Below are 13,055 nucleotides of genomic sequence, written 5' to 3' on the forward strand. Positions count from 1 at the left end.
GGCAGAACTTCTCCAGGCTCCACACACAGCACAGTCTTGGCTCTGCTCCTCCCACACGAGTGACCTTTCAACACCGAGGCACCATTAACTCCACTTCCTGAAAAAGTGTTTTGTGCTGAGAATCCTGACTCCAAGCATTAAGGCTTCCATGAAAACATATTCCTGATCCAAGGACAGAATGCAGACGATGCGCCCTCTGCTCTGAGGCTGCACGCACGCCAGGATGGATGGAACACTGGGATGTCATCAAGCGCCTGTGAAAACCGGTGAGCCGGGCTCTCAGAGGGGCTTCCCTCCCCACCCCCCACCCCCCACGCAACACAGATCGGGCAAGTCCATTTCTTAGCCTTTTCAAAGGGACAAAATTTCAAAGTCTTCATCTTCTGAATCAAAGAATCTTTCCAGTCTCTCTACATCAGAAGAATCTGGGGGGAGAAAATAAACTATGTCAGGTCCATGAAGCGTGGGCTGGGTAAGGATGAGGTGTGAGAAAAGGAGGGGAAGAGAGACCTATTGAAACAAGGGAGGGGCAGCCAGGTGGCACTGAATGCCTCCTGGAGACGGGAGGTCCTGGGTTCAAATACGGCCTCAGACACTTTCTAGCTGTGAGACTGAAAGTCACTTAACCCCTATGGCCTAGCCCTTATTCTTCTTCTGTCTTGGAACCTAATAGATTCCAAGAAAGGAGGTATGGGTTTAAAAAAATCATGGACCACAGCACAGACTAATGAGTCCATAGGAGGGTTTATAATAAAACAAAACAAAAACCCCCACATTTCTGCCAACAACAACAACAAAAATCACTAGCAATCTACAACTTTCTTCACTATTCATATAAGTGAAGACAAAAGGAAAAGAAGAAAACAAGGCTATTGCTCACTAATTACTCCAGGCCAAAGCCATGAGAAATAGTCAAAAGAAAAAATGTGCAAGAAGAAATCTAGGATGGAATGTGGACCTAATTTACTACAAATTTGAAATTGCTTGATGGTCTCTTTTCCCAAGAAGCGGGAAGGTCAGCAATTAACCAAGCAAAAGGGAGAAAAGGCAGGCCTATGACTGGCCCAGGGCCCCCACACTGTCTGTTACTGGACCACTGGAAGGGACCATGGACGTTACCCAGTGATAGATTCAGAACATCCGGGCAAGAGAAGTGGGATGGCTGATGTTCGACCAGTTCAAACATTGGCAGGGCTCCTGGGATCCGGGACAACTGCAAAGAAAACCGCACAAAGAAGCTTCAGGACAAATCTGATGAATGCTTGTCTACAAGGGGTAACAGTAAGAAACCAAAGGTTGGACATTCAGAGGAAGAAGCACCAATGAGATTTTTCCCATTAGAGAATTTCAGTATTCTTTTCTTTAAGGAAAATCTCTTGTCAGATCTTTTCAGGTGTTTATAACATTAGTAACTGAAGGGACAAAAAAGAATATCTACACACCTAAAACTTGAGGCCTAGAAGGAATAGAAAAATAGAACCCAAATCTGGAGCAGATTTAGTGATCTTTACCATCTCTATATCAACAGAAGATTCAAAGCCCATCTTCAAATTCCCTTTAAAACATAATGGAGACTAGCTGTTCTTAGTATTACTTGTTTCTAAGAAATAGATTTCGAGACTATATAAAGACCGAAGAGAAGACAGACAAACCTTTTTGACTTGTTGGCACCAGTCGTTGAAATCTTCCTCAGACTTGCAGAAAAAACCCTAAAATAGAAAAATACTTTAAGTGGAAAAGTGGAGACATAAACCAAGATGGACACTGTAAAATAAAAATGGCTGGTATTTAAATTCTCCAATTCTTTGGCTAAACTGGCCAAAGCTGTCATGGAAAGAGTCTTGCCAGCTCTCTAATTCCTTTTCTCCACTCTTCTTTCTTACAACCTTCTTACACAGCCCCCCCTTTCCCAATTCTGTTTTGATTGTATATGCTAACCAAAGATTCTGGTTCCAGCAACTGTGTTCACTGAAATGCTTTAAGGAAAAAGTCACTAAAATACAAAAGCCAAACTAAAAGGGAGAGTTTAGTAACCTTTTCCTTAAAGGGCAGGAAGTGCTGTGGCCCAAGAACAGTGAAGATATTAGATTTTTCACCTCTACTAACAAAATCAAGATCTTAAACCTCTACAAATATTTTAGTTAATACATGCAGTGAAAAGAGTCCCCAAACAGAAAACTTAACACCTCCCTCTCCCCAAAATCAAGCAAAATTTAAATTCAGAATAAAATACGATTCCAAAAGATACTAAAAACATTAATAAAAACTAAACTAGGGGGCAGTAAGATGGCTCAGTGGATTGAGAACTAGGTCCAGAGGTAGGAGATCCTGGGCTCCAATCTGGCCTCAGGCACTTCCTAGCTGTGTGACCGTGGACAAGTCTCTTAACCCTGTTGCCTAGCTCTTACAGCTCTTCTGTCTTGGAAGCAATACACAATATTGATTCTAAGCAGGAAGACAAGGGTTCAAAAGAAAAGCCCAGTGGTGCTTAACACAATGTTTGGCACACAGATGTTTAATAAATTTTAAGCGGACACTTTCCTAATATTACTAGAATACTACTGTTAAATAATGAAATATTTGAACTAATCCTCCAGCCTTTTATCTACCCCACCTTGAATAACAAACACATCCCCAACTTGGCCCACAGCATGGATCTAAACACCTCCTGGAGTTCTTTGTCCTCCAAAAGGAGAGCCTGGTCTCAATGAAAATTTCATCATTCCAAAGACTGTTCTGGAGCAGCTCCTTATGAACAGGAGAGTAAGAGGTGATAGCAAAAAGCCCTCTAAATTCAACTGTATCCTAAGGCTCCCTGAGAAGAGGAACCGGATGCCTGGGACTAAGGAGGTGATATTGGCACTGGAGAAAAGCCTGCTCTGGAGGAGCAGGATGGTGGGACTATCATGGGGAAGGGGGAGCTGGCCTCATTTTGCTCGGCCCCCAAAAGCAAGCAGAAATAAGACAGCTCCAGGAAAGTAGAGTTTGGGCTGAAGGGAATCCTTCCTGACCAGAGCTAAACAAGAGACAGAAGGCTGTCCCAAAAGAAAGGCTGGACACGTGGGGGCAATGAAGAGGATTCTTGCTCAATCAGCTTCCAAGGCCTCTTCCAAACAGACACTGTCAGCTATAAGCATGCTCACCCACTAGCAACTGCAGCCCCGGAGGTTGTCCCCTAGCATTTCTCCTTCCATCTTCAATTACCTCCTAATGCACCCCGCCCCCAGCTTTCATCAAACACTGCTCCCCCCTCCATGCCCCAGACCCCACCTCGGCTGGTGAGTTCTCCCTCCAAGTGGCAGTGCCACAACCTCCAGGAGCCCATTACAAGAGAGGCTCGCTCAAGGCAGGGGCTGCTCTGCTTTGGTCTTGTCTAGCTCCAACACGCTCATGACCAGAGCAGAGAGAGGTGACAAATGTGTGTGGCCTCTAGTGTTTTAGCTCCTCCAGGAGGCCTTTCCTGACTGGCCTCTCCTCACCAATGACCTCCTATTTGCTTTGCACATACTTTGTGTGAAGCTAGGATAAACATGCTGCCACTCCCCACAGAACAGAAGCTCCTTCAGGGCAAAGCCTTTCATCTTTGCTTGCTAAGTCCAGTGTCTGGCCTTTGGCAGCACAGTGTGGTGGCACCCGCTGTGCCACTGGGGGGGATTTGGCTCAACTCTCAGTGGCTAAGACCCTGAGCACATCCCTTCCTTCTCTGAGCCTTCCTTTCCTCCTGTAAACAATAAGCTTAGACTTGGGGACTTCTATGTCCACTCCTGCTCCCTGTGATCTTACTATGGGGGACATGGAAGCACCCAGAACACAGGGGCTGCTCCCCCAAACACACAGGCAGTGCTACGTAGCTCACAGATCTGCCATACATATAACTACCACCATGCTGGAGAGACACAAAATCTTGGGCAGCTCCTTCCCTAGTCACTGTCTTGCCAATGCTTGAAAGCAGACATCTCATCCTACCTCAGGGCTGAAGCTCTCAATGCACTTCCTCCAATAAGGCAGAGCACAGCTCATGGAAGCCTCCAGAGATGCTATTTGGGATGCTCGAAACATTCTGAGAATGGAAGAGGCCTCTGGTTCTAGGCTGGCAGATCTGCTCAGAGCCCTTCAGACCCCTCCTGTTCAGTGTGGGGTCCTTCGGCCATGGCCTGAAGATGCTCAGTGAGGGAAGACTTACTCCCTCCCAAGAGAGTTAATTCCACTCTGGAGCAGTTCTTGGGGTTGGGAAGTTTTTCCTGACATCAAGCCTTAACTGGCCTCTGTCACCTCAACCCACTGCTCCTAGTTCTGCCTAAACTGAGTGAGGGCCTAGATTGTGATATACTAGAGGATAAAAAAATCTACCTTTATAAAGATTCAGTACCTGGGGTAGCCATGTAGCACGGTGGAAAGAATGACTGGCCTGCAGTTGGGAGGATCTGGGTTCAAACCTGGCCTCAGACGACTGTAATGCAAGGATGCAACAGAGGCTTTTGCTTTTGCAAGAGTCAACTGTAAACTTCCTGGCAGTTAAGTCTTAGAATCTTCACAAAAAGTCAGTTGGAGTCTGAGGCTTGAAGAGAGCTGACATTCCAACTGAGGCTCTGTTTTTGGCTTTTGGCTTGGCTTGGCCTGTGCTTTGTCTCTGGCAATTTGAACCTAGCTGATTTCTCTGGACCTCTCCCTGACCTTCTCCATATTACTTCCCTGTTATTTTCCCTGAATTTCCCTTTGGGCTCTGGGAGGAAGGGTGGTTTGGTTTTGGTGACTAGGCTTTGTGGGCTTTAGTTTTCTATAGGCAAGTAGAACATCCTTAAATCAAGCTATCCCTTATTTTATTGATCTAGCAAATACTTTACTTTAAGACAATCAAATCTTCCTGACTGAGAGAGCAGGCTCTCTCTCAGTCTAACCCTCCTCCCTTTTCCCACCTTTAGCTTTCTCCCTAGCAACTATTACAAAACCCTAAACTCCTCTCTCCTTCTGATTAATTCTGATATTAATAAACCCCCTTTGTTACCTACTCAAACCCTCTGGTGAATCATTGTGTCAAAAATTAGGCAAGGGTTGAAGAGGGAAGGAATTATTTTCTTTTATTTCTTGATGGAACTGCGGGCATCCATCTTGGCAGGAAGTCCTTACCCGAGACTTCCTGACATCAGTTTCACTGGCAGGGAGGAGAGCCCCTTTGACTCTTCCTTCAAGGGACTTTAGAAATTAACAAGAAAAGCCCTCAAGGCAGATTTAAAACATTTCTGACTGGCCCAACTCCTTTGTATCTATAGAGACACTCTTCCTCACCTTGAAGGGTTCAGCCTATCTCCCCCAGTACCCTCTGTCTCTATCCTCAGTGTCAAGCCTGTTCCAGCTACCCTCCTGTATACTCCTATTCATTCCCTTGCCATCCAATATACCACCTCATTCATCCCTTCCCTAAACTCAGCTATCCCTCTCATTCCTCCTCCTATCACCTCATCACCGTTATCCCTCCTTTCAACTAAGATTACCCACTTTCTTATAACAGTGTGTGACCCTGGGCAAGACCCTCAACTCTAACTGCCTGACCCTTGCCATTCTTCTATCTTAGAATTATTAAGACAAAAGGTAAAGGTTTTAAAAAAAAAACTCAGTACCTAATTAATGCAGGTGTCAACACTGCCTGGAGAGTGAATTAAAATATGAGGGAGCTGCCAACACCATGTGTTTTTTTAATAATCTCTAGGTAAAAATGGTAGTAGCAAGCAGGTTTAAGAAAAATGTTATAATATATGAGACTAGAGTAATCTAAAAAGAAAGATGAATAAAACGAAATCAAACCCAATAATTAGCCAAGAAGACATGAGATCAGGCCTCCTAATACTTTAGTACTATTTAAGTCACAAGAATTTCCAGAGAAAGTTAGTGGAGAACAACAGGCTCAGTCTGGGATTCTGGGAGTGTCCACACTACCAACACAGATGTTTAGAAGCCAGACCCACTACTCTTCCTTCCATGAGAGCCTGGAGAACAGCCTTTGCAAGCTTGCCTCAGTCCTCCGTTGGCCCAGACAAGAGACACAAAAGCCACCACCAGGCCTGCAAGGCAGGATCTTTCCAGGCTCGAGAGGCTGTTCAGCTCTAAAAGGAAATGCCCTTATGAACCCAGGGCCATGTCTGGGTAGAAAATAAGCAAAGGGCAGAAGAAATAGTAAGATAAAATGGGCAGATGCTAATTATGAGGGGGGGGCGGGGCAGATTCACTCTAATTCCAAGGGTTTCCTTTTACTTTTGAGATGTCTTGGCCAAAACCTGCGCCCTCACCCTAAGTGACAGAAGAACCACCTTCTAGCCCGCCCATGGCTCCTTTCATTCCAAAGAGCAGTAAATGGGACCCTGCCAGGCACCAACAAGGGTTCCCCCTCATAGCACTCGGAAAAAGGAAATGGGATCCCCAAAGGAGAATCCGGGAGAAGCAGAGAAAGCCTTCTTGAAGACACAAGCAATTGGAGGGAGGCAAATAGTCGGGCACCCTTTTGGATGGAACAAGGAGTGTGGAGGGAGAAGATGCGCAAGTAGGAAGGCGAACTGGATACGCACCACTGCGATGGAGGGGTCCAGCTCCCCGATGTTCATGCGGCACGGAGGGTGCTGGCAGTGGAAGCTCTCGTCAGGGATGACGCCACCATTGCTCAGCTCCACAGCAGCCTGGGTCGTGTGAGGGTCCAGGTAAATCAGCTCCTCCCCTGGGTAAGCAGAGAGGAAACGTCGAGAGGGTTACAGACACCCGGGTCAAGGAAGGCAACAAGCAGCGTGGACTCTGCCCCCACCCTGGCCACACCGACTGGAGGGAAGAGGAGAGGATAAAGAAGGGGAAAAGCGAGAGCAAGGGTCAGCCCAGCCAGACTATCGGGGGCGCCCAGCGGCTCCCTGAGGAAAGAGAGACAGAAAGACGGGCCTCGCCTCCTCTGGACGCCAAGGAAGGACAATCCGCAGAGAAGGGTGGCTCCCCGTCTCGGGGTCCCCCGGCAGGGGCGGTGGGGATGCAGGGGCGACAGACACAGCGTGGGGGCACATGCGGGCAGCAAGGAGAGGGGCTGCAGCAATGCTCCATGGGAGTAATGTTAAGCCCTCGCACTCGGCCCCATGGTCACAATTTGCTGGCACCGTGACGTGAGAGCGCAGCCCCGTCCCGCCCTGTGGGCACTCACCTACATATCCAATGAAGTAGTGAGCACTGTTGGGCTTCCCTCCAATTACTCCCAGGGACTGGGGCATCATAAAGCAGTGCTGCAGAAGAGACAGGGGGAGAGAGAGAACACCACTGAGACACGGCACGGCTGCTCAGCGCCAGGGCACACGCATGCACGCAGGAGCCAGGGAGGTGCCAGGGCACTCACGTGGGCACGGACACACACGGGCACATCAGCAAAACTGGGAGGGAGTGATGGAGGTGCTGGGGCTCTCACCTGGGGATGCCTGCACAGGCACGTGGGCACACCAGAAAACCAGGAGGGCACGGGCACGCACGTACACGCACACACTCTCACTCTCTCTGTCTCACTCAGAGACCAGCACAAGAGAGGTTCTGGTCTGTTAGGGGCAGCTGAGCAGTGACACAGACTGAGAAGGAGAAGCCTGGAGAAGGCTCTGTAGAAGGGAGGACCTTGAGGAAAGCCCAGGAGAGACGTAGTGGGAAGGGGGAAATGACATGAGAAAGGCCTGGGGCAGAATCACTAGGCACCATGAGCCTGGCCTGATCCAAACCCTGAGATTATACAGGTGGGCAGAAAGGCTGATTCTAGCTCAATGGCCCAGCTATTGTTGGAAGGCCCTGGATGCCAAGGTGAAAGGCTTCTGGATAAGCTCTACAGAAGTATGTGTTTAAATACACCAGCAACAAGACAAAAATAGATTTGGAAGACCTTTTCTCTGGCAGTGATATACATAGAACGGTGGCTTGGAAGTAGAAGAAATTCAAACCACAGACACCATGAGCAAGTCATTCTCCCCTTGGGCCTCAGTTTACTGATTTGTAAAATGAGGGGGCTAAACTATCAGGCTCCTCAGGGTCCTTTCAGACCCTGAGACCTTATGACTTTCTGAGGTGCTATTAGTTTCAAACAGGGTCAGGGGAACAGGAAGAGCAGCCCCCAAGAACTAGCTGTTCTTCCAAGATATGGGAGACTCCATGGGACTTGGTGGATACAAGGCCCTCCTGAGAGCAAGAAGCACAAGATGAATTGCAAGTCTAGGAACCAGAATGGTGACAAAAGGACAGAAAAGAAATAGGAGAGTTTTTAAAACTTAAGGATCCTAAAATTGGGAAGAAATTTAGAACTCCAAAAGACAGGTCCTTACTACTGCAAGCCTGGTTTTCTTCCTGTTATTTTTCCCTCACAAATATATGTAAAAACAGTTTCCAACATTTACAAAGGAATTCAGAATCTCAAGTTCTCTTCCTCTCCTGCCTCCACTGAGATGGCAGGCAATCAAACCTATTTACAAAAGTCTAAAACGAGTCAACAGAGGTAGAATGATTTGGTTCTCGGGAAAGGGAAGAGATTTCTTTTTATATTATATGAATCTGTAGTCAGTGAATTCCATGAATGGAGTATTGTATTGAGAAAGAGGTTCTCCCCCAAATCCAGCTCCTAAGGGGGCTGGCAGTAAAAAGAATGTGTTCCCAGGAAACAAAGCCCCTACCATACTTGGCTAAGCTAGACTCAATATTACTTCTCTCCAATGCCCCAACTTCTTTGTAAAATCTCACCACTACAAGTAATATAAGACCCTAAGAAATGATTTATAAATGACTTTAGGCAACTCTGGTAACCCGAGGACCCAAAGGCCCTGGGCTCCAGTCTTAATTCATCAGTTAAGCGCTTAGGCCATTTGACCTCTTAGTGATTTACAGTGTGACCTGGTTTATCCCTTACCTATTTCCTCACTTGTAAAAGGAGGAAGCTGGACAAGATGACTGACCACTAAGGTCTCTTCCCCCTCTAACTCCAAAGTGAACCCCATCAGTCTACTTTATAGTTAATCATCTAAACAAGTTACAAAGTCTCCATATAGCTTTGGACACTACAGACATGATGTGTTCAGGTATTTTTGGCATCCACACTGCCACGTACCCTAGGGCTGAAGAACACCTACTGGTCACAAACTGATGATGCCTCGGGGTTCTTCATCTTTAAAAATGCAGGAAAACAGTAAATCCTGACTGGCTTTAGGTCTCTGTTGGGCAAAAAGCCAGAAGGCTCCCAAAGCCCTACCTTTAGGGTTTCCGTGTAAGCTTCATTGATATCTGTGAGCCCAAGGCGGAGAGGTATCAGTAACACCAGTGGTTTCCACTGTGACAGCCTGTCAGTGACCTCGGCTCCAGGTGGGTACCCATTGGAGAGCAGGTCTGAATCTGGAGGAAACGCAGCTGCGTCCGTGTGGGAAAAATTTGCCTTGCACAACCTCCCTAAGAGATTCAGACAAAAAGAAGTTTAAAACAAATATTAAATAACTCAGTTACTTCTTGACCCCACAAGTGCCCTCCCTTCCTTGGTGATCTCCACTCCCATGATTCCCTCAGTTCCTTTAGAATAGGGTTGTTTCCTTTTTTTTTGCATCTGTTGGCACAGTGCTAGGCAGACAGGAAGTCCTGTCTGTGGATTGATGGCTCTTAAATTCAATCTTCATTTCTCCCTGAAGTCCAGTTCTACAGTCCAACTCCTTGCTGGACACAGTTCTCTCCCCAACAGATGTTCTTCTGGGACTATGTATGCAACAGGTCTCAAACTGAATCATCCCTCTCTCTCCTGCCCCCAGTCACTTCAGCTTCCTTCTCCTTTGCTCCCCACCTACAGTCAATTAGACCCAAGGCCTACTTAGTCCAGAACATTGTTAGCAGCTTCCCCTTCTTCCCACAGCCCTCCCCAAGAACATTATTTCTCATCCATCAGAGGCCTGAGTTCTAACTGTGCCTCTGCGGTAGCATTCAGTTACTTACTTATGTCTTCCATCACCACTGTGTTGTCCATTGCTATGTGCACCGCCAGGGAGCTCCATGTATCAAAAACAGCAAGTTTCCTGAAAAGGAACAAGAGCAGGAGAGAACTCAGCAGCCAGTGGGCTCTTTAAAGGATACAGTTATACTTGTTTCCCCTCCCTTCAAAGCTCTGGTGTCCAACTAAGCCACTGCCACGCAGCTCACAGGCAGGACAAGAACAGCACAAGCTACACCACGGGTTTGGAAGCAGGCACAGGAGTGGCAGCAAGCTTCAACCCCAACAGGCAAGGCAGCCAACACTGGCCTGTCTCCAGCGTCCAGCCCTGGACATCTGTCCCACTCCTTTTATCTCTTGTCTTCTTTGGTCTCTGGCCTCCTCTCAGCCTAACAGAGCTCAGGTTCTGGTCTTCCTTCCTATAACTGGTGTTCAAGTGGTCAGTGGCCTCAAGCAGAGCAAATGACCAGGTGGGGCTAGCTACTAAGAGATGAGCTTGAGCCCCTAGGGCAGACCCCAATCAGGCTTGATTTTTATTTTAGAATTCATTGAACATACTTCAATGGCATGCAAATTCATTACCATACTGCATGGTAACCAGGCATAAATGATCTCAGTTTTCACATACATGACTCCACTTAGCATTATTCTTTCAAAGCCCAAAACATTATAATTGGTTTTCTCCTGGCGATAATTCCTCCAGGTTCAAGATGTGTCCACAATCATTTTCTTTCCACATGTAAGAAATTGGCCCTCTGCATACCTCAAAACCAAACAGCCTTCAATCCAACTGCACTATGTCTGGGGTTCCCTTCCCTGACTCTCCTTCCCCCATCCCCAAAGTCTAAAAGAGAGTGAAGGGGAGAAGAACATAGATGATGGCACATTCTGAAAGCCAGGCATCTGGAAGCACTCAAGCAAAAGAATGGGAGGGGAGGACTAAGGGCAAAGGAAAGTGTCAGAGGGAAGCAGCAGGGAGACAGAAAGCAGGAATCTATACTCAGGCAAGGCTCCGTGTGTCTAAACTGCAGCAGCAAGAAGGCACTGACAATGTGACATAGCTAAAAACTACAAAGAAATAAGTTCCCAGTAGCTATAGTCCAGGGGAAGAAGAGAAAGAAATGGACCCCAAGACTCTTCTGAATCAGGTTATCCAAGTTCTCAATATGTGACAGCCTTGTTAAGAGGATACAGTTAATCTCAGGGCTGTTTCTGCCTTAGTACTTCAGGGGCATTGTGAAAAAAAGAAAAGGAGATTTCTTTAATGGGAGACAAAGCCTTTCATCCCACAATAAAAGAGAAGACATTTTAGGAGCAAAAACAACCAGGAAAGAACTAGCATGAGTAAGCTTTGGTCTGGGTTTACCTAAATAATGATATCAGAACCTTGAAAATGGTTAATTCATACTGTGAGGCTTGAAGGAAAGGATGCTGCTCAAGGAATAAGGCAGGCTGTAAGGCCCTGGATTTCCTCTATTTCCTAATTCTGCGCAGGGCTCACTCTTTAGGGTCCTCTGTGAAGAATACCTCACTAATGTTACCAGTTTGGAGAAGCTGTGGGAAAATGGCAACACTAAGACCCAGCTGGTGGAACTGTACACACATCTAGACATTCTGGAAAACACTATTGCCCAAAAGCTATTAAACCATGCAGACCCTTTGGGCTGCTGACACAACTACTAAGCCTGTAATTCAAAGAGATTAAAAGCAATAACAACAGGACCTATACATACAAAAATGTTTATAGCATCTTTCTGAGATAGTGAAGAACTGGAAACAAGGCATCAATTGGGGAACGGATGAACAGTTTCAGTATAAGTATGTGATGGAATACTAGTGTGCGATAAGAAATGAAGGGATGCTTTCAGAGACTCACAGGAAGAGTCCTATTGACTGATACACGGTTAAGTAAAAGCAGAACCAGCCCAATTTATACATCATAACAATAGACTTGGGCACTCTGATCAACACAATTCCAGAACTCGGGATGAAATCTGCTGCCTCACCGCCAGAGGCAGAGGGAGACATTTTTGGAGGAGGTGGTCAGTCTAGTAATCAATACTGCATATTGGTTACAAGTCAGAAGAATGGTAAAAGCTAGGCAATGGGGGTTAAATGACTTGCCCAGAGTCACACAGCTAGGAAGTATCTGAAGCCAAATCTGAACCCTCGACCTCCTGCCTTTGGGCCTGGCTCTCAATACACTGAGCCACCTAGCTGCACCCTTAAGTCATCTGATTTGCTGCCCTTGACTATACATGTTTTTTTAAAACAAGCTTTGTTTTTCTTACTTTCTCAACATAGGGAAGAGAGATGGGAAGTAGAGGACAAAACCCCCCAAATTAAACTGATTGAAAAAATATTACTAGCTCCCAGAGATACTTTGTACCTCAAAAGAACTGAAGCCAGTGTTCCCCAAATTGTGTTCTCAGATGCACCAAGTAAACTATTGACCCATGACACTAGTAATACTTATCTTCTAAAAACAGTTTTTGGTTTTTTTTAATTAGTGGGAGAAAATAGAAGAGATGGGAGACATGAAAAGTCCAAGCTACAAGCCAGCACTTATAGACAGAGAGACTCTAAAAGAAAGTAGTGAGAATGAGTGAGCAGCTCCAGAGAGGTAGGGCCAGGCCTAGGACTAGGCAAATTGAACTTTCTAAGTTGGGTGAAGAAAGGTGATACAGAAAAATACAGAAAGCTTCTTGACTTCATTTAGGAATTCCTATGCTTCCTTAGGAGCAAATCTGTGAGTCCACTGCCCTCTTTCCCTCTCTTTCTTACCTGCTGTACAGTTCCAGATGAAGAGGAGCCTCAGCCATACCTCCTTTACATTCACATTTCCTTTCAGTTAATAAAACCCTTCCCTCCCAAAGAAACAAAGCAGGCTCTGAGAACAAGCTGAGCTGAATAGGATCTCCCTGTCTCCCAAATGATTTTGTCCAAAATACCACAAACACAAAGGTCATTTGATCAAGTCCTCTGAATAAATACAGACCAGTCTGAAAATGACAACCTATAGTCTTCACTATTTACTTAAACCATCCTCTGCCACCAACCAGTCAGTATATAAGGGTTATTTCAATACAGTTGAAGC

The 13,055-nt window shown here is 46.2% G+C and overlaps 1 protein-coding gene across 3 annotated transcripts in view; it reads right to left on the minus strand.

Moving 5' to 3' along the window:
* Window positions 1–329: 329 nt before the first annotated feature.
* Window positions 330–13,055, minus strand: part of ATG4B (autophagy related 4B cysteine peptidase) — a 34,116-nt gene continuing 21,390 nt past the window's right edge. For 2 of the 3 annotated variants that reach the window (XM_044670892.1, XM_044670893.1), the window contains 7 exons: window positions 9,964–10,043; window positions 9,239–9,432; window positions 7,172–7,250; window positions 6,561–6,706; window positions 1,653–1,709; window positions 1,120–1,213; window positions 330–425 (listed from right to left, as the gene is read on the minus strand). In XM_044670892.1, coding sequence (XP_044526827.1) covers window positions 352–425; window positions 1,120–1,213; window positions 1,653–1,709; window positions 6,561–6,706; window positions 7,172–7,250; window positions 9,239–9,432; window positions 9,964–10,043 — 724 coding nt within the window. In that variant the 3' untranslated portion in view covers window positions 330–351. Of the gene's footprint in view, window positions 426–647; window positions 1,214–1,652; window positions 1,710–6,560; window positions 6,707–7,171; window positions 7,251–9,238; window positions 9,433–9,963; window positions 10,044–13,055 lie in introns of those variants that run through there. The other variant, XM_044670891.1, reaches the window with a different exon arrangement.

This window comes from Gracilinanus agilis, chromosome 3, assembly GCF_016433145.1.
Source record: "Gracilinanus agilis isolate LMUSP501 chromosome 3, AgileGrace, whole genome shotgun sequence".
Classification (NCBI taxonomy): Eukaryota; Metazoa; Chordata; class Mammalia; order Didelphimorphia; family Didelphidae; genus Gracilinanus; species Gracilinanus agilis.